Source organism: Scyliorhinus canicula, chromosome 7, assembly GCF_902713615.1.
Source record: "Scyliorhinus canicula chromosome 7, sScyCan1.1, whole genome shotgun sequence".
NCBI classification, from domain to species: domain Eukaryota; kingdom Metazoa; phylum Chordata; class Chondrichthyes; order Carcharhiniformes; family Scyliorhinidae; genus Scyliorhinus; species Scyliorhinus canicula.
This window is the reverse complement of record NC_052152.1, coordinates 61,787,555-61,806,723: the sequence shown is the minus strand read 5'-3', so window position 1 is coordinate 61,806,723 and position 19,169 is coordinate 61,787,555. Positions and strand designations below refer to the sequence as shown.

Genomic DNA, 19,169 nt, shown 5'->3' with positions numbered 1-19,169 from the left:
CCCTGCTGGCGGGATAACACACGGCCCACCCAGTGAGGGTGCCCACGGTAGACCCCCACTGGGGAGATGGGACAGGGGCCACATAGCCTATAGCTAACATGGATTGCAGCAGCCACCAGTACCCCTGTTGACAGGGACAGTTGGTGAGGATAAAGGCTCCCCGGTGTCACTCACTGCTGGGGACAGTGGTGCATTGTGGAAAGCAACATATCAAGGGGAACGGCTGAGAGGCGGTGGTGTGTTTTTTGTGGGGGTGGGAGAGACATGTGGAGGGTGTAACATAAGTGCAACTCACTGTCACCATGTAGTCTGTTGGATGTGGATGGGCAAGGAAATACTTACCTTGCTAACATGTCTTCTCCTTTTCCCCCCTGGAGAGAATGAATTTCGGAATACAGCAAGGAATGCTAGCTATCTACCTGGTCGCAGCTGCTGTTGCAGACGCATGGAGCCTGGAGGCACAGGTACTGCTCGGGGAGGACACTGCACAAGAGGAACCTTCCCCAGAAGGGAAGGGGCCAGCCGCTGAGGCTTGAGTGCCAGTAGTCCAACAGGCTGAGGAGGAGGGGTGAAGTAGGTGCCACATCAGGGCATGTGTATACCATCAGCGCCCATCCTTCGAGGTGATGCCATCCGCCTGTGCCACCAAAGACTTTGGCTAACCAAGGAGACCATGCGCCAACTATGCCAAATGATGGCACACCTGGCACCGCAGGGGTTTGTAGGAGGATACCTGCTCCCGGTGGCTGTCAAGGTGACGGTCGCCTTGAACATTTATGCCTCTGGGTCTTTATAGGGGCTGAGCAGGGACCTGTCTGGAATCTCTCAGACATCATATGGTGGATGCCCTATGTGTCTGAGCAGCAGACTATGTAAACTTCAGTCTGGATCAGGCACACCAGGATGTCCGGGCAGCAGGATTTGCCAGGCTGGCATGCCCTAGTTACAGGGGTGATCGATGGCACACGTGACTCTCTACAAGCACCGGCTCATAAAGGGGTGCCCTTCATCAATCGGAAGAGCTTCCACTCCCTGAGTTTGCAATTGGTATGCGACCACCAGCTGCACATCATGCACATCGGTGCCCAATGCCCAGTCAGCTTGCACAACGCATATATCCTCGTTCGTATGATCCCGTCACCTTTGAGCCGCTCCCTCAGGTGAGGGGTTGGCACTTGGGCGACCAGTGTTACCTGCAAAGGTCTTGGCTAATGACATCTGACCAGAGGCCCCAGACTGTCTTGGAGAAGTGCTATAATGATGCTCACACAGCAACAGGAGCGTCATTGAGCTGTGTATTGGTGTCCTCAAGATGCGCTTCCAATGCCTGGACTGCTCTGGCGGGGCTCTCCAATATAGCCCCAGGAGGGTCTCTAACATCTTGCAAAACATTACACGGCAGAGGAGGGAATAGGCTGGAGGAGGAGGGAGAACGGCAGTCCCTACCTGACAAGGAGAATTGCTAGGAAAAACAGAGATGAAGCCCGGGCTGGCATGGCAGGCTGCCCAACATTCGCTCCAAGGTCACCGCGCACGGGACAACCTCATCACCTGCAGATTTGCAGATTAAGAGGCCCGGCCACCAGCTGCTCCCACCCTGTTCCACCTCTCCATACTTGCCCCCCCCCCCCCCCCCCCACTCCCTTCTAAATGGCGACCCCTTCCACGTAGCTTTTACATCCTCCCCTGCTTTCACTCCATCCCACCTCCCCCAGCATCACTACAGGGTGTTGACCCTGTGCAGGCAGTATCAGCAGATCTTGTTCACAGATGAAGGACGATGACGACTTGCTGTGAGATGAGCTCTGGTGCTCCTCATCCTTTGACAAAGTCTGACTCCTGCCTTCAGGATCACCTTCCACTGTCCACCCAGGTGATCCCTGCGTGTGTGCTGGCCATTCCATCTCAATGGGGGGGGGGGGGGGGGCTGGAGGGAGGTACCATTATGGAGATGGTGAACAGTGATGGGTCACTCACTGGGTAAACTGTCCTACAAGGCAGCCTCACACTTCTGGCCCCGTTCCCTGCCACCTCTGCGGGTGACCCCAGATGGAACATTCAGTTGTCCAGGTGGCTCTGTCCCCATGCCATCCTCCAACACCCACACTCCATACCACAAACCTCCCATAAACCCCCACCCAGCACACCCTCTACACCCAGCCCACCCCATCCCTCACACCCTTCAGACAGAGGATTAAAGCAGGTCGGAATGTTGGTGAAAAGGTATTTAATAGTGACTATATACATTATTGTGCCCTGACACCTACTTCTAATGTGCTACCCTTGTGCCAATTTAACTGGTGTTTAACTCCCTTAGAAGGCCTCCTGTTCCTTCCAAATGTGACCCCAGACAGCACATCAGACAGAGATGCCTTTTGCAGCTGTCCTCTGGAGGGCCTGGACCCTGGATGAGCCTGACTGACTTCCGGGTGTCACAGGTAATGAGTTGCCACCCTGTTCTGGCACAGACCCTGTTAATCCCTCCTCCCTCTTTGTGCTTGATGGCCCCGGGCAATTCCATGGGATGGAGGTGAGGCCAGAGTAAGCTCCGGAGGCTCCACCGTCACCTGGCACTGCAAGTCCTGGAGGCCCACTCTCGTCTCAACCATGAAGCCATGTCCGTCAGCAAGTGAGTCATGTTCCTCTGTGACTGGCCCAGGTCAGTCAGTGCCCAGCCAATGCACTCGAGCCATGCCTTCAGCCATGACTGGGCCAAGTCCATGTGGCCCAATACATGGCTGCCTGTGACTGGGCTCTCCTGTCCTGAGCCTCAGCCATCGGCCGCACAGTGTGCCCCAAGCCTTGGACGTCTTGACCCATGGCTGTGACTTTTTGACACAAGACTTCCACCCCGAACGCCACCCAGTTCATTGTTAGCCTGGATACCATGCATTGCCGGCACGATCTCCTGCAACTGATGGTAGTTGGATGCCTTCGACTGCACCTGCAGGTGCTCTAAAGTTGCTGACACTCCCTCTAGAGCCTGGCTCTGTGTCTGTATTTCCACCAGTGATGTGATCAATCTTTCCAGAAGCGTGATACCTGTCCGGACTACAACTGGTTCTTGAGATCGTGCAGCCCTCTGACTGTGCCCTCCCTCGGGAGCTCCTACCTCCACTTGATGTCCTGCAGCATGTGTGACGTGTCTACCCGAAAGTGACCCAGGAGCGTCTTCACTAAAATACCATACCGCAGTGAAAGTCTCTGCAATGATGGAGGTATCTGTGTCGTCCCTGGACTGGTTCTCCACGGTGTGCTGGGTTGTGGCTGAGGGCAAGACGAGACACATGGTGAGATCTTGGGAAGGAATGGTCTGGGGGCGAAGGGTGACTCACTTGCTATAGGGACATCATTTTGCATTAAGGGCTCACTTGGTTGTTGCATGCTGGCCTCCGCCTTGGAGATGGCCCTGTCCTGCACCTCCCCGGATAACGTCATTGCCCTCTGCTGAACGGAATGAGAGCCCTAAAGTCCAGGATGTCCCCTCCGGTCTCCCCTTCCCTTTTGTTATGGTCCGTCTTTTCCTAGAGGACACATAAAGGACATGGTGAGATGCATAGAGGCGAGTTACATGGACCAGGGTCTGTAGCTGGTGGCATGTGTGTGCAAGGCACTTGGCCAAAGAGGACAATATAGCTGTTGGTATTTTGTGCAGGGTGGGATGTGAGGGAGGTGCAGGCAGGTGGGTTTTGATTGGCCTTTATGGGAGTTGGGATGTGACGTGTGGAGTGAGGGGTGGGAGTGATGGAAGGTGAATAAAGATGGTGACTTACTCGAGCTGCCCTGAGAAGGTTGCTCATCTTCTTGCAGCACAGTGTGCCACTCACTGCACTGAGCACCTCGGCCATCTCTACGTGGGTGTTAACCTCCTGCCCACCCTGGGGAAGAGGGTGCCCGGCCACTCCTCCATCACATTTTCCAGCTCTGGTGCTGTTCTTCATGGAGCCATCTTCTTGACTGGAATGACGGTCTGGAGAGTGGAGTGCTTATAAGCAGCTCCAGCTCGTCAAGCTTCCCAGTGACAATTCAGCCCCAGTGAATCCGACGCCGGCAGGAATGAGAATTGCTCTAGATTCACGTGGGCAGAGTGCGGCCCATTAGCATGTCCTGAACTGCTCTACTCTACCTCCCCCAATGGGAACGCGAACTGCATACAATTCAGTCCTAGTGTCAACACTTTGGGCGGATTTTCCGAAAGCCAACGCTGAAATTGCATTTGGTGACTGGCCGGAGAATCCGTTTTTAATGCCGAAATCGGAGGCGGAGCCGTTTTTTGGATGCTCCGCCCCCTCAAAAATAGCATACTCAAGGAGAACGGGGCACGCCATTGGGACGGCCTCAGGACATCACCTGAAGCCCTCCCCCGATGCTCTGCCCCCAATGAGCTGACTTCCCGACGGCGTTGGTCACGTGTCCTGTCAATTTTCGGGGACCCCGCATAGTGGCTGCAGACTGTGTCCAGCACCGCCGCAGTCGGTGGGGATGCTGTTCAGCTGGCAGCGGGGGTATCGGCGGGGACTGTGGGGACTGGTGGGGGGTGGTCTGGGGGTGACGAGGGCAGTTACAGGGGGGCACCATCTGGCTGGCCGGGTCTGTGCGCGACATGGCGACGCCGCTGCAGGCTGCTACCGTGCGCGTGCGCAGCCACGGACCCGGCCATTCTGCGTCCGTATCTGCAGGTTAAGCTGGCTACGTGGCGTGCCTGCTAACCTAGCACCAGGCAGAGCATGGGTGCGGGCGGGGGCGGTGCCAACGTTTTGGTCATAAGACCAGACACATCCTCCGGACATAGCCACAAAATCGGAGAATCCAGCCCTTAGTCTCTCAAATGGAGAATTTTTCCCAATGTCTCTCATACATTATCTACGCCCCAAAGACCCCAAACCAAAACAATATTCCATTAGCCACCTATCTGTAAACACTAAAATTCTTCTCAAATCTATCAGAATGACATTTCCCTTGCAAAATCAAGGACAACTTCACTTCAATTCCTCAATCACATCTTTAGCAGACATACTGGCTGTATGCATCTTATACCCATTTTAAAAATAACATTACTGCAACAAATATAAAATGACTAGAAAACTGTGAACAGTGCACCCCAATTTTACAATTTACCTGTGGTTGAAGTTCCCCACTGATCATGCAAATTAAGAAAATTATCTCCAATTTCTCAGGAGATGTGGGCAAAGCAATTGAAAGAAATGTAACTTTGGCTTGTACAATGGTGGCAGATCATACACTCCACCAAAGAAGAGCTTGCCTTACTTTAGAAGTCTATTCTCTCAGGTAATATACTTGGACAGAAGGTGTTTAACTATGTTTGATTAGAGCCGAGACAGATGAAACCTTGCGTTTAGCGTGAAAATTTATTTTGCTCTATTCAGAACATGGCCGCTCAGCAGATCCTTATCTAGTTTTTCTGCTTCAGATAATTCATTGTATAAAACACAATTATGGGCCGTAATGTCCAAGCTTCCAAGATGCGTTGGGGAATCAGAGGTTTCCTGATGAGCATTGGCCTGGGAATTCTCCAGAAGTGCTAATTTTCCTTGGGCATTTGCTCTACACTGGGAATCATCCATAAAGCAATTCAAATCACTAACTTCGGATGGTCCCACCACCACTCCCACCCTTTCAGGACTCTCCACCCATACCAACCCAAGCCTGATCCTCCAACTTGGCTGGTGCCCATGACCCCCCTGCCCTGCCCACCACCAACCACCCCTCCTCTGCCCGACTCCTGGCATGATGCAGCTGAAACAACCCCCCCCCCCCCTCACCCAACCAACCCCCTGAATGTCTGTCCCCACCATCACCTCCGGTGTTGATTGCCCCCTTCCTAAATCTGACCAACACATCTCCCACTCTTGGAGTCCGATCCACCCATTGGCACCCAAACCTAGGACCCCCACTATCCTCACTGTTCTGATGTCTTCCCCAATCCCCGATGTGGTCCCTCAACCTCTTAATACATCTACTTCTCCTTGGCCTATCACTTTCAATCAGATCTTTAATCTTGCCTGCTTATGGCAGCTAATGCAGTAAAAAAGGGTGTGTATCCTCCTTCACTCCGACTCTATTAGACTTCAGTGCCGGGTCTCGATGATAGTTCCACTGCCTGAACCTCAGTTGACATGAGTCAGGGAAAGTCGAGGGAGTTGGGCACGGAGGAATTTTGGTGCAGGTAAATGAGTGCCAAGTGGCAATCATAGAATCCCTACAGTACAGAAGGAGGCCATTCGAGTCTGAACCAACCCTCTGAAAGAGCACCCTACTTAGACCCACTCCCCTGCCCTATCGCCACAATCCCACCTCGGGGAAATTTAGCATAGCCAATTCACCTAACCTGCACATCTTTGTACTGTGGGAGGAAATCGGAGCACCTGGAGGAAACCCACGCAGACACAGGAAGAATATGCAAACTCTACACAGTCACCCGAGGTCAGAATCGATTCCGGATCCCTGGACTGTGAGGCAGCAGTGCTAACCACTCTGCTGTCCCTAAGCTGACACTGATTACCGTTCCGAGGAAGTTATGGCCCAATAATGTAGTTCTTCCGCACAATGTATTGACACGTGCACAGAAGAAACAACTCCCAAAGCAGCGTGGACATTCTGAGAAGCACACACATGGTAGTACTGCGCAAGTATAACTTTGCTTGCTCAGAAAGCAAGTGTTTAATAACAATGCTTTCCCAGATATCAATTCCCCATTACATATGGTTTAGCTAATATATTCTCCTCGATATGATGCCCTGTTAAATGTGAATATCGCCTGGCACAATAACCTTGCTTGGTTGTTTGTTGTGATATATTCAGTGGGAAGGAAACATCATGAAACAGGCAACATCACGGTAGCACAGCGGTTAGCACAGTTGCTTCACAGCTCCAGGGTACCAGGTTCGATTCCTGGCTTGGGTCAATGTCTGTGTCGAGTCTGCACATTCTCCCCATGCCTGTGTGGGTTTCCTCCGGGTGCTCCGGTTTCCTCCCACAGTACAAAGATGTGCTGGTGGATTGGCTATGATAAATTGTCCAAAATGTTGAGGTGGGGTTGCTGGGTTACGGGAATAGGGTTGAGGTGTAGGCTTAAGTAGGGTGCTCTTTCCAAGAGCCGGTGCAGACTCGATGGGCCGAATGGCCTCCTTCTGCACTGCAAATTCTATGATCACCATGGTCATTTCATACTCTAATTTAAAGTCAGTTAAGATAATGATGATCTAGACTTTCAATATATTTTCGGTTGTATAAGGTGACCTCCAACCTATTGCCTTGCTACATTACTATTACTTTGGTACAGATCGCAGTCGATCTGAGTTGGACCTGAGTGGATCCTGCATATCAGAGAATGAAGATTCCATTAGCCTCAGGAGTAAATCTGTAGGAGATCTTAATGAAGCCAAGGTCAGTTGAACACTTCATTTATTCATAGGTTACAGTTTTTAATATTCTTAAATGCAAAGTGATGTGAGTGTTTCTCACAAGCATGGACACCAAATTGTTAGGTTAAAAGCTCGGGCAATTCAGGAGAACCATTAAAGCCATTCAGCAGTAGCCAGAGTTCCCCAAGAAACAAATAAGCTTCCACCCCAATATAGCACAAAAGTCCATGTGTATGGATTAATTCCAGTAACTATAGTTAATGTAATATTATTAATTATGTTATATTTGCATATAATGGCTTCAGTATTTGTGAAGGTGGAATACTGGTAAGATAGAGGAATAATTTACTACTTAAAAAAAAAGCATGAAATAACTTTTGACTAATGAACTAATCACTTAAGCTTTTGTGTTTAAATATGCATTGTGACAGTTTAGGGCGACACGGTAGCAGAGTGGTTACCAGTGTTGCTTCACAGCTCAAGGGTCCCAGGTTCGATTCACGGCTTGGGACACAGTGCGGAGTCTGTACGTTCTCCCCGTATCTGCATGGGTTTCCTCCGGGTGCTCCGGTTTCCTCCCACAAATCCCGAAAGACATGCTGTTAGGTGAATTGGACATTCTGAATTCTCCCTCTGTGTACCCGAACAGGTGCCGGAGTGTGGCGACTGGGGGATTTTCACAGTAACTTCATTGCAGTGTTAATGTAAGCCTACTTGTGACAGTAAAGATTATTATTATTACAGCCTAGTACCATAGTAACTGGAGTCAAATAAAAGAATAGAGCATATAGAGGGGCAGTAAAGCAACAACAGAAATAAGTATTTTTTTCAAAGAACACCATCCCTTTCTAAATATGTGTCCATTAATTGATATTTGAGTTGATAGTGAAAAAGGAAATGGCTTCCAGTTGTGTCCTCAGTTACTCTATCCTGCACAGTTCCAGATATGGGATCAGTTCCAGTCTCTGTTTAAAGCAGAATCCATAACAACGTACTACTGCTGTGTCCAAAACACTGCACTGAACGTTTCTATATTAAAAGGATGTAAGAGATGAAGTAACGGTATGTTTTTGTTTTAAAACATTGGGATAAGCAAAATAGGTCTTTTTTTTCTTGTCCTGTCAATCCTGTGTTATGGTATACAACAAAATGTTGAATCATAAAATCTGAAATCCATGCAGTCTTTTTTATAAACAACAGGTTAGAAAAACTCTCTGATATTCACTGTGATATTCTGTGATTTTTAGGATTACCTTGAGGAGGAGGAGGAGGACGATGAAGATATTGATGACTTGGTCTCTTTGTATCGCCCAAGCAGTGGAAGAAGTAGTCTGGGAAGTGGGTTATCTGTGGTAAGTATTGGATAAACTAATTTGGCACAAATAAGTATGTCTTTTTTTTAAATGTTTTTCTTAAAGTTTTTAATTTTATACAATTCAAAATAAACAAATCTGTATAGGCCAGTTACAATTTACAAAAGCCAAACATTAGAAATAACCGTCAACACCCTCCCACCACCCCCCCCCCCCCCCCCCCCCCCCCACCCACAACCCCCCTTTCCTTTTTTGCTGTTTTGAAATGTTTTTATTGGAATACAAAATGTGAATAATAATAATCTTTTATTGTCACAAGTAGGCTTACATTAACACTGCAATGAAGTTGCTGTGAAAAGCCCCTAGATCTCTCCCCCTCTCACCTGGCCCCACCCCTGCCCTTGTTTTAGGTGTTGTTTTGGGGGTGTTGTCTATTCCGTCTTATTTGCTTATACCTGTCCTGGCCAGGCTCTAGACCCTGTAGCTGGCCCTGTTGGCCTGCTGGTTGGTATGGACTTTTCCGCTGGGGGGGGGAAGGATTTTTGCGAGTATTTTCGCTTCCACATTAAGCAGCGAAATGGGTTTGTAGGATCCGCATTCTGTTGGGTCTTTGTCTTTCTTGGGTATCAGCGATATAGTGGCTTATGTTCTCATTGGAGGTAAGGTGCCCCTCGCTAGCGAGTCTGCGAACATCTCATGCAAGTGTGGGGCCACTGCTACCACAAATTTAGTAGAAGTCTGCCAGGAGCCCATCGGGTCCAGGCACCTTCCCCGCCTGCATGGAGCTGATGCTCTCCCTGATCTCTCCCAGTTCTAGTTGTGCTTCCAGCCTCCTCTTCCTCCTATCGTCCCCAATGATTGGCATGTCCAATCAATCAAGGAACTGTTTCATCCCGAGTCCCCATCAGGTGGCTCAAAGGTGTACAGCCCCCGGTAGCAGCCCCTAATGTTTTGGTGACCTTTTTGGTTCGGCTACCAATCCACATTTGCTATCCTTCACGTGCACTATTTCCCTCGGGGCTGCCTGCTTTCTGGTGAGGCAGCAGGCGGCTGGCCTCCTCTCCATGTTCATTGAAGGTACCCCAGCACTGGCGGAGTTGGTGCACTGTTTTCCTGGTGGATAGCAGGTTAAAGTCCATTTGTAGCTTTTATCTCTGCCAGAAGCTCTACAGTTGGGGCATTGGAATATCTTCTGTCTATCTCCACCGGAATGGAGTCGATCAGTTGTTACCAAGCCGTCCTCTCCTCCCTGTCCCTACATATCTTGCAGGTGATAATCTCTCCTCTGATCACAACCGTCAGCGCCTCCCAGAATGTGGAGGGTGAGACCCCCGTCCAGTTGTTATTAGTATACTTGTCTATGGCCTGTGATGTTTTCTGGCAGAAGATCTTGTTGGCCAGGAGGGATTTCTGCCATAGTCTTCTTTACAAATTCCATGTCGTCCCAGTTGGGCATGTACACATTATCTAGGACTACCGGTGCCCCATCCAGGACACCACTGATCATGATGTTCCGTTCCGTTGAGTCCATAACCATCTTTGTCGTGTTAAATGCCATCCTCTTGCTTAATAGTATGGCTCCCCCCCCCCCCCCCCCCCCCCCCCCCCCCGATCCATCCCATAACATGAATGGTAGATCTGTCCCACCCATCCCTTTTGTACCTGCGGGCAGTCCTTCTCCCTCGGGTGCTTCTCTTGGAGGAAGACTATGTCGGCTTTGCTACTTTTAAGGATGTGTGAAAACTCTTTTCCCTGTTGAAGCAGTCTGGAACCATTCCCACCCACCCACTGTTGCCCCCTCCTCTATCCGCCCCCGCCTCCCCGCCAGGCGCTCTCTCACCTTTGGGAGATGCGCCAAGCCCCCCTCACTCATACCTCCTGACACTTGCTTTCCCGTGGTTGTCCCCCTCCTGGAGTCGGTCTGACCCCCTCCTATACCAGCTATGCCAGTTTCCCCTCTGCCTACTCCTCACCCTCTCCTGCGCTCTGCTGTACTTACCCTCTCTTTTCTGAGAACTAGTTCCCCAGTTCAGAGGGAGGCGGTACAGTCCTGTGCAAATTGTTCATTAGTTTTCTCTGCCTCATGTGTTACTTATTCAGTCCATCTTTTTAGACGAACCCGTCCGCATCTGCATTGGCAGTAAAATAATGTTCTCTATTACCTAGAGCCTGGCTGGGTCTAGCATCCCGAACTTGATCGTGTTCTTGTACAGGGCTGCCTTTGCCCTGTTAAATTCTGCCCGGGCGCTTTGCCAAGTCTGCCCCAATGTCTTGATAAACTCTGATCCTGTGCCCCTTCAGCTGCAGGCCTTTATTTGCCTGGCCCAGTAAAGTAATTTCACCTCGTCCTGGTATTGGTGTAACTTGGCAATAATCGCTCTCGGCTGTTCCTCCACATTGAATTTTGGCCGGAGCGACCGAAGGCCCTGTCAAACTTTGGCGGCTTGGGGGAGCATCTCCCCATTAGGTTCCCCTGCATCTGGGCCATGTAGTCCTTCTTGCAGGCCTGATGTTCTGACGTCTCGACCGGTTTTTCTGGTCCTCCACCTTCCTTTCAGGTTCCTCTGAGTCGTCACCAACCTTTTTATTCCGGCCTCCAGGGTGATGCTTCGGTCGCTCTGGTCCATTGAGGCTTTCTCCAGTCTCTTTATCGTGCTCCGCTGAGCCTCTAATCTCTTTCCCCTTTCGTCGAGGGCCACCTGCATGGTGGCCAGCATCTCCGCACCTGCCAATTTGACCACCGCCTTGATTTCTGTCTTTATATCCTCCATCATCTCCTTAGTGAGGAACATCTTACATCCACCTCTGGACGGTGTGTGTATGTGTGGGGGAGGGGGGGGGGGGCTTGTTTTTCAGGTCCCTGGTCTCCCTCTCTTGGGAGTGGCCAGGAATTCCTCGCCTCATTGGTCCACTGACTCACTTGCTTGCCGCTCCTGTCCTTTGCCGTTGTTTCTGGTGTCTTTGAAACCTCTGAATTCTGCTTCCTGGCATGTTTGCTGATCTTTTTATTGTTGAGGGTGATAGGATGTTTTCATCTGGTTTCTGTGGGCCAATTTTGCCTATTTTCTTGTCTTTAAATTAAAATTTATAAATTGTCAATTTATTGTTGGGACATATATTTTGCTCAACAAGTTGTTTCTTTTTATATGTTTAATGTTGTGTCAAATGTAATCTTTTGAAATTTCCTCATTGGGCCCCCCCCCCCCCCCCCCCCCCCCCCGCCCACCAGGCAAAAAGGTTGGGCGAGAATTAGTTCAATGAAGTGAAATTATCTTCTCTCTGCTAGCTATAAAGACAGTAAAATGTGTTTGGACAGTTGTTAAATTAATGGGGAAAAATGGTGCACTGATACGTAAAAGCTTATTTGCTCTGCATCTGACTCACTGTGCTGTGATGGTTCTCGGATTCATGATACTTGACACCTGAAATGGGTTTGTAATCCCCAGTCGTGGATTTTTCTAAAACAGAGAGGTTTCACAAACCCCTTGCCCAACACCAGCCTGCACGGTAAAAGCTGCCAGGCTACATACCTGGCGAGGCCTTCCCCTGCTTTGAGTAATATAGCAGCGGGGCCAGGATGAGGTACTTAAAGTGGCCAGTTAATGGCGACTTCACCACTGAGAGTCTCAATAGACTCAAAGTTGGGCGGGCCAGCCAATGCTTCCACCATCTCCCATAAAATGAGGGACAGGTCAAAGGTGGTGGGTAGGTGGCGTGCAGGCCATGCAATACATTTTACAAGCCCCAGCATTCCCCCCATTTGGATGTGGAGTGTCACCCCTCAAACCAAAGTCTCTGGCTTCAGGTGAGCAACTTGTTCCAGGAAAATCAAGCCACAGAAAATACATTAGCACATGTTTTTTTTGCCTCATGCATCATGGGAAGGTTTCTAAGTTTATGGTTCCTGAGCTGTTTTAAGTTAAAACTATTTCCGAGAAAATGGCACTGAACCAGGGCCAAGAGTATTAGTCGAACCTTCAGCCTTTGCCCTGCTGCCAGAGGGGTGAATGTGGCGTTGTGGTAATGTCACTGGACTGGCAAGCCAGAGAGCCTGATTAATGCTCTGGGGATGTGGATGCAATTAATTTAAATTAAATCCAAATTCAATTATTCCGGAATTGAAATCCAAAGTTAATCTCTGTAATGGTGACCGTGAAACTATTGTTGATTGTAAAAGCCCATCTGATTAACTAATGTCCTTTAGGGAAGGAAATCTCCCGCCCCGACTGGTCTGGCCTACATGTGACTTCAGACCCACAGCAATGTGGACTCTTAACTACTCTCTGAAATGGCTTAGCAAGCCACTCAGTTCAAGGGCAATTAGGGATGGGCAACAAATGCCCTTGCCAGCAAGACCCACAAACCATGAAAGAAATTAACCCTGCTCACAATTAACTTTCAAAAATGAATATTGCGCAATAATATGATTTAAAAATCTGCATCTATGATTACAGATTTATTTGACATGAAAAGGAGCACATGCTGATACTGTTTGTACATTCTCATTGTTCTACAATGGAATACTATGTGATCCTATGACAGTTACTAGATGATTGTGTGTGCAATTTACACAACCAATAATCATTGTTACAGAGTGGGCTAGATTAAATGATATGACTTGATATTATTTACTGGTTACACAATTCTGGAATAGTCATGTAGATGTATAAATTTGTAAAAATGTCACAAACAGAATGAGGAAAATAGTATGAAATTTTGGGAAAGACTGCAATGTGAATACATGGAAATCTATATGTGTGTGAGTATATGTGGATGTATATCAGTAGATCTGGACCTTTCATTCCCACAACTGAAGCCTGTTTGTTTACTTGTGTAGTCTCATGAATAATTCATTTGTTTATTTGCTGTATCCCCCACTCGAGGAAAAACTGTCTAGGTTTCCCAGTGGTTGTACCGACCCTGCACACAAATCTAAAAAACAGCACGCACACATATATATATATATATTTAATAATAATATTCAAAAGTAATACAAGGAATTAGCAAAATAATTACCTAAAGTTTCTTAACCTGCTGTTTTGGCAGAAGCAGACTCAGAAACAGAGTACCCACACCACAAATCTACTGCTGATGATTATCTGAATAAATTGTGACGACATCGGTCAGTTTTCTGAAAAACTGGAGTAAAGATCCTGAGAAATAACATTGTAATAAAGTAAATATTTGTGACAAGAAATTACATCTCCATTGATTGTCATCTAAAGGTTTCATTCTTCCTTGAATTTAATACACTGGAATTACACTGTAAGCAGCATGGTGGCGCAGTGGGTTAGCCCTGTTGCCTCACGGCACCAAGATCCCAGGTCCGATTCCGGCTCCGATTGCACATTCTCCCCGTATTTGCGTGGGTTTCACCCCCACAACACAAACATGTGCAGCGTAGGTGGATTGGCCACGCTAAATTGCCCCTTAATTGGAAAAAAGGAATTGGGTATTCTAAATTTATTAAAAAATAAGTAATTACACTGTAGGTTAATATTACCGGGACAGTGAGAATAGAGTTGAAGGACGTATTGTGATGGAAGTGCTTTTGACCATGCACAGGGTAAAATCTTCATGATTTAACAGGACAGCTTCATGGAGCTTATGATAATGTTAGTGATTATTTTTCTGAACTTTTTTCAAGGTGGAAGAACATGTGAGATTTAGCCCATGATTTTATTTGACCATTTAACTGTCAGCGGTTGTCATAAAAATCCATCTGGTTCACTAATGTCCTTTGGGGAAGGAAATCTGCTGTCCTTAATTGGTCTGGCCTACATGTGACTCCAGACCCACAGCAATGAGGTTGACATTTTAGCAAGATGTTATAACCTCTTTCAGATGCTACCATTATATCAAACAAGTAACGTGGTAAATTTAAATATTGTTGGAGGAAACTGTTGCATTTTCAAATGAATTGTTTTGCAAGGTATTTTTAAAAAACAAATAGTTCACATTAGAAATGGATATGCCAAGTAACTCATTTATCTACTCAAAATAAGTGTATCCATTTTGGCACAAAATCCCACTGGGTCTTCCGCTAGGAGAGGTTTGTCATTATTCTCACCTGAATAATAGTATCAGCTAACAACCATGATGAAGGAGGAAAGAAAGATAAATGTTTTTGTAAAGGTCATAGAAGTTACAGTGCAGAAGGAGGCTATTTTGCCCATCGAGTCTGCACCGGCCCTTGGAAAGAGGACCCTGCCCAAAGTCACACCTCCACCCTACCCCATAACTCCACCTAACCTTTTTTGGACACTAAGGGCAATTTAGCATGTCCAATCCACCTAACCTGCACATCTTTGGACTATGGGAGGAAACCGGAGCACCCGGAGGAAACCCATGCGGCACATGGAGAACGTGCAGACTCCGCACAGACAGTGACCCAACCCGGGAATCAAACCTGGGACCCTGGAGCTGTGAAGCAATTGTGCTAACCACTGTGCTACCGTGCTTCCCCTGTAAAATTATATGCCAGGTATAGTAGGGTGGTGAATTTGTGTAACCTGCTGCCCCGTAGTGCGGTGGAATCTGAGACATTAAATTGTTTTAAGAAAGAGGTTGATATATTTTTGATTTTTTTTTTTTTAAACTGGTTAAAGGAATATGGGCAGTAGGTGAGGAGGTGGATTTGAGACCAGGAAGAGATCAGCCATGATCTGATTGAATGGCAGAGCAGGCTCGAAGGGCTGATTTGCGTACTTCTCACTAATTCCTTAGATTCCCATGTAAATTGGTGACCAGAAAGTAAGTGATGCTATTGCATTTATGAAACACTAACCTCTGCTTAATTTCTAATCTTTCCTTAAAGATCATTTCCTTTACACAAAGAACATACCTTTATTCTTCATCTTATGTGCAGGTTCTAATTACCTGTGATATTTGTGTGTGAATTCTTTTTGTTTCAAATAACTCTTTTAAATGTGCTAATGTTGGAAATCTTCCTGGTGTGCAAATGCTTTTAGTGGTGTGCTTCAATTGTTGCAATTCTCACTAGCAATCTGCAATGTCTTTGTATTTTTCTTCAATCATTGCCCTGTCCTGTAAAGCATTGCCAATCAAGCTCTGACAAGAAGTGGACATTCCTTAATATACCTGATCATGAGGCAGAAACCGTGAGTTGCTTTGCTTGCAGATTTATTAAGGCATTTTTTTTCTTGCTGTTATCTTTACCAATCTTTAAGCACAGTGATTTGTGTTTTTGACGCATCTTTTTCCCAATAGACGTGTTCTGAGGATAAAAGCTGCTCTATTCTGGTACATAAAATGAGGCCTTTACAGACAGAAAAGCACTCTGCAGGTTCTAAGATCCAATTTCCTCTTCAACTGATTGCTGAAATGTCAAATAACTCTGATACCGTTTATCATTTTGGTAGTTAATTACTGTACAGTTCTGCAGACCTTTACAGATTGCTCATTGCTCCATTGGTCGTTTTAAGCATTTACATTATTTCACAATAAGGTTATGAGCGGCCCTATTTCCAAAAAAATGTCTGTGGTCAGCAGTCAATCCCCTTGACGACCTACATAGCAAAAGACTAACCAAGAGAAAAGAGATCAATGGAATATGTCATTGTTTTGCCTAAAAAATAAATTGAACATTCTTCTCATGTAGTTTTCTCTTTTTAGCAGTTTTCAATTACATAAAAATATATTTGAATTGAATAAGGTCCTGTAGAAACTGTCAATGATTTTATGAAGCAAAACATCTGTATTCCAGATGCTATTATTTGATTACTCAAAAGCCCAGGATACAATAAGACTGATGCTGAACTTTTTCATTATCCTAGACCAGTTGACTATGAATGGAGTGGGTGATTTAACAACCAACTAAACCTATGAACTAACATTAATGTACACGTTTGAGATAGGAAAAGGCCATAAATCTGTATCCTACAACTAATATCTCCCTCAACTCTCCCTCACATTTTACTAACTTTTAAGAGTCAAAAGATAATTCAGAAATCAAAATTTGAAGCGTTGAAAATTAAGCTCTAAAGAGGAAATATGAGCTTGGGTCCAATGGTTCGCTTACTCAAATGAATGATTTTTGCTAATGGGTTTAGATGAGTGCTAGTGTAGGCTTCCCATCTCAGCAAAAGTGATAGTGCCCACATACTTAACGAATAATTATGGAAGTACATTCAAGTGGTTGTGGAATACTTTGCAGGTCTAGACACTCAACGCCATGAAAAATAGAACATTAATGGCGAAGAAGGCAATCATTTGACTCGCTGTGTCTGTGCCAGCTAAAAAGAGCTATCCAGCTTAAACCCAATTCTCCGCCTGCAGTCTTGCAGGTTACAGTATCCCCAAGTATGTTTTTTAAATGCGATAAGAGATTATACCTCTGCCATCCTTCCTGGCAGAGAGTTTGAGACTCCCACCACCCAATAAATTGTCAGGTCCTTCCTATCCATTATACCTAGTTCCCTCATAATTTTATACTCTTCAATTAAATCTCTTCTTAGCCCCCTCTGTTGCAAAGAATACAATCCCAACTTATTCAAACCTTCCTCATTGCTAAAATTCTCCATTCCTGGCAACATCCTTCTAAATTTCCTCTGCATCCTCTCGAATTCAGTTATATCTTTCCAATAATGTAGAGGTCAGAACCACATGCAGAACTCTAGCTGTGTCTGGGGGTGGAGGTGGCATGGGACTGTGGGGAGGCTCCGTAGGTACAATCGTACCAGCTTGGTGGGGAGGGTGACGGCGGATTTGGCAAGGTGGGATGTTCTTCCTCTGTCGCTGGCAGGTCGGGGGCAGACGAATAAAATTAATTTGTTGCCATGATTTTTGTTTATAATTCGGTGCCTGCCAATCCTTTTTCCAAAGGCGTTTTTTAAGGAGGTGGAAAAGTCGATTACCTTGTCCATGTGGGTGGGGGGAAGGTGGCTAGGATCAGGAAGGTACTTCTGCAGAAAGGATGGCAGGCAGTGGGGTTTGGCCTCTCGAATCTACTGCATTATTACTGGGGGGTGGGTGAATGCTGAAAATGTGAGGAATTGGGTCAGGGGGAGGGGGTGTTGGGGGGGGGGGGGGGGGAGTCCCAGTGGGTTAGAATGGAGGAGAATCTGTGCAAGGGGTCGGGACTGGAGGCGTTGGCAACAGTGCTGTTCCCGATGGCCCCGGGTAAGTATTCTGGGAAGATTTGGAGGCAGTTGAGGCAGCACTTGGGTGGGGTCACGAGAGATGCTGATTAGGGGGAACCATGCGCACAGCAGCTGGCCGCGGGTCTGCGCATACGTATGGCGGCCGCTTCCTGCAACATGGCGAAGCCACACAGCGGGCCGGGGTGGAAGAAGGTAGGCCACCCCGGATCACGCGCGCCTGCCGATCGGTGGCGCCCGATCGCGAGCCTGGCCGTCGTGGAGGCCCCCCCCGGAGTCTGATACCCCTGGTCCCCCACCAGGACTGCCACCCCAGCCGCGGGTCTGAGCTCCCACCGGGTGGGACCATGTTAGAACCATGCCGGCGGGAACTCGGCCGGTCGGCCGCGGAGAATCGCCACGGGGGCCTCTTTCAACGGGCCCCAACCAGCGGCACGTAGCGCGCGTGCGGCTGGCGGCGATTCTCCGGTCGTGGAAGAATCATATCCCGGCGTCAGACCATTGTCGCGGTGGGAGCCGGCGCGGGCTCGGAGAATCCCGGCCCATAGGTTTGAGCAAGGAAAGTGGAGTGGAATGTTTCGGAGCTGGGAGGAGAGGGGAATTAGGGTATTAAAGGGAGGTCGTTTTGTGAGGCTGGAGGAGTTGGGGGAGAAATATGGGCTGGGGCAGGAGGAGGTATTTAGATATGTGCAGATCCCGGAATTTGCCAGGAAAGAGGTTCAGAGCTTCCCAATCGTGCCAGCTTCCACATTGTTGGAAGAGGTATTGACGACATGGGGAATGGAGAAGGGGATGGTGGCGGCGATTTATGGGATGATTCTGGAGGAGGACAAGGTATAATTGGAGGGGATTAAAGCCACGTGGGAGGAAGAGTTGGGGGAGGGTATGGAGGATGGTCTGTGGTGTGAGGTGTTCCTGAGGGTAAACGCCTCAACCTCGTGGGTGAGCTTGGGGCTGATACAGTTGAAGATGGTATATAAGGCGCACCTCACGAGGGTGAGGATGAGCCGACTCTTTGAGGGAGTGGAGGATGTGTATGAACGCTGTGGGAGGAGCACCGCAAACCATGTTCACATGTTTTGGTCCTACTCGAAACTGGAGGGTTATTGGAGGGAGGTTTTTAAGGTAATCTCTGGGGTGGTGCATGTGAGGTTTGAACCAGGTGCAAAATGGCCGTAAAAGCCATTTTCGGGTTGTCGGACCAGCCCGTGCTGCAGGCGGGTGCTGGGGCAGATGTTTTAGCCTGCGCCTTGCTGATTGGCGGAAGGCAGGTCCTGTTTGGGTAGAGGTCAGCTTCTCCGTCCTGTGCCTCGGCTTGGCGGGGTAACCTGCTGGAGTTTCTGATGCTCGAG

At 47.9% G+C, this 19,169-nt stretch overlaps 1 protein-coding gene across 6 annotated transcripts in view; it reads left to right on the top strand.

The window, feature by feature from the left end:
- The window catches only part of sytl5 (synaptotagmin-like 5), a 280,747-nt gene that overhangs the window by 241,061 nt on the left and 20,517 nt on the right, over nt 1-19,169 (top strand). For 5 of the 6 annotated variants that reach the window (XM_038802150.1, XM_038802146.1, XM_038802147.1 and 2 more), the window contains 3 exons: nt 7,304-7,407; nt 8,633-8,737; nt 15,754-15,819. In XM_038802150.1, coding sequence (XP_038658078.1) covers nt 7,304-7,407; nt 8,633-8,737; nt 15,754-15,819 — 275 coding nt within the window. The remainder of the gene's footprint in view (nt 1-7,303; nt 7,408-8,632; nt 8,738-15,753; nt 15,820-19,169) is intronic. The other variant, XM_038802151.1, reaches the window with a different exon arrangement.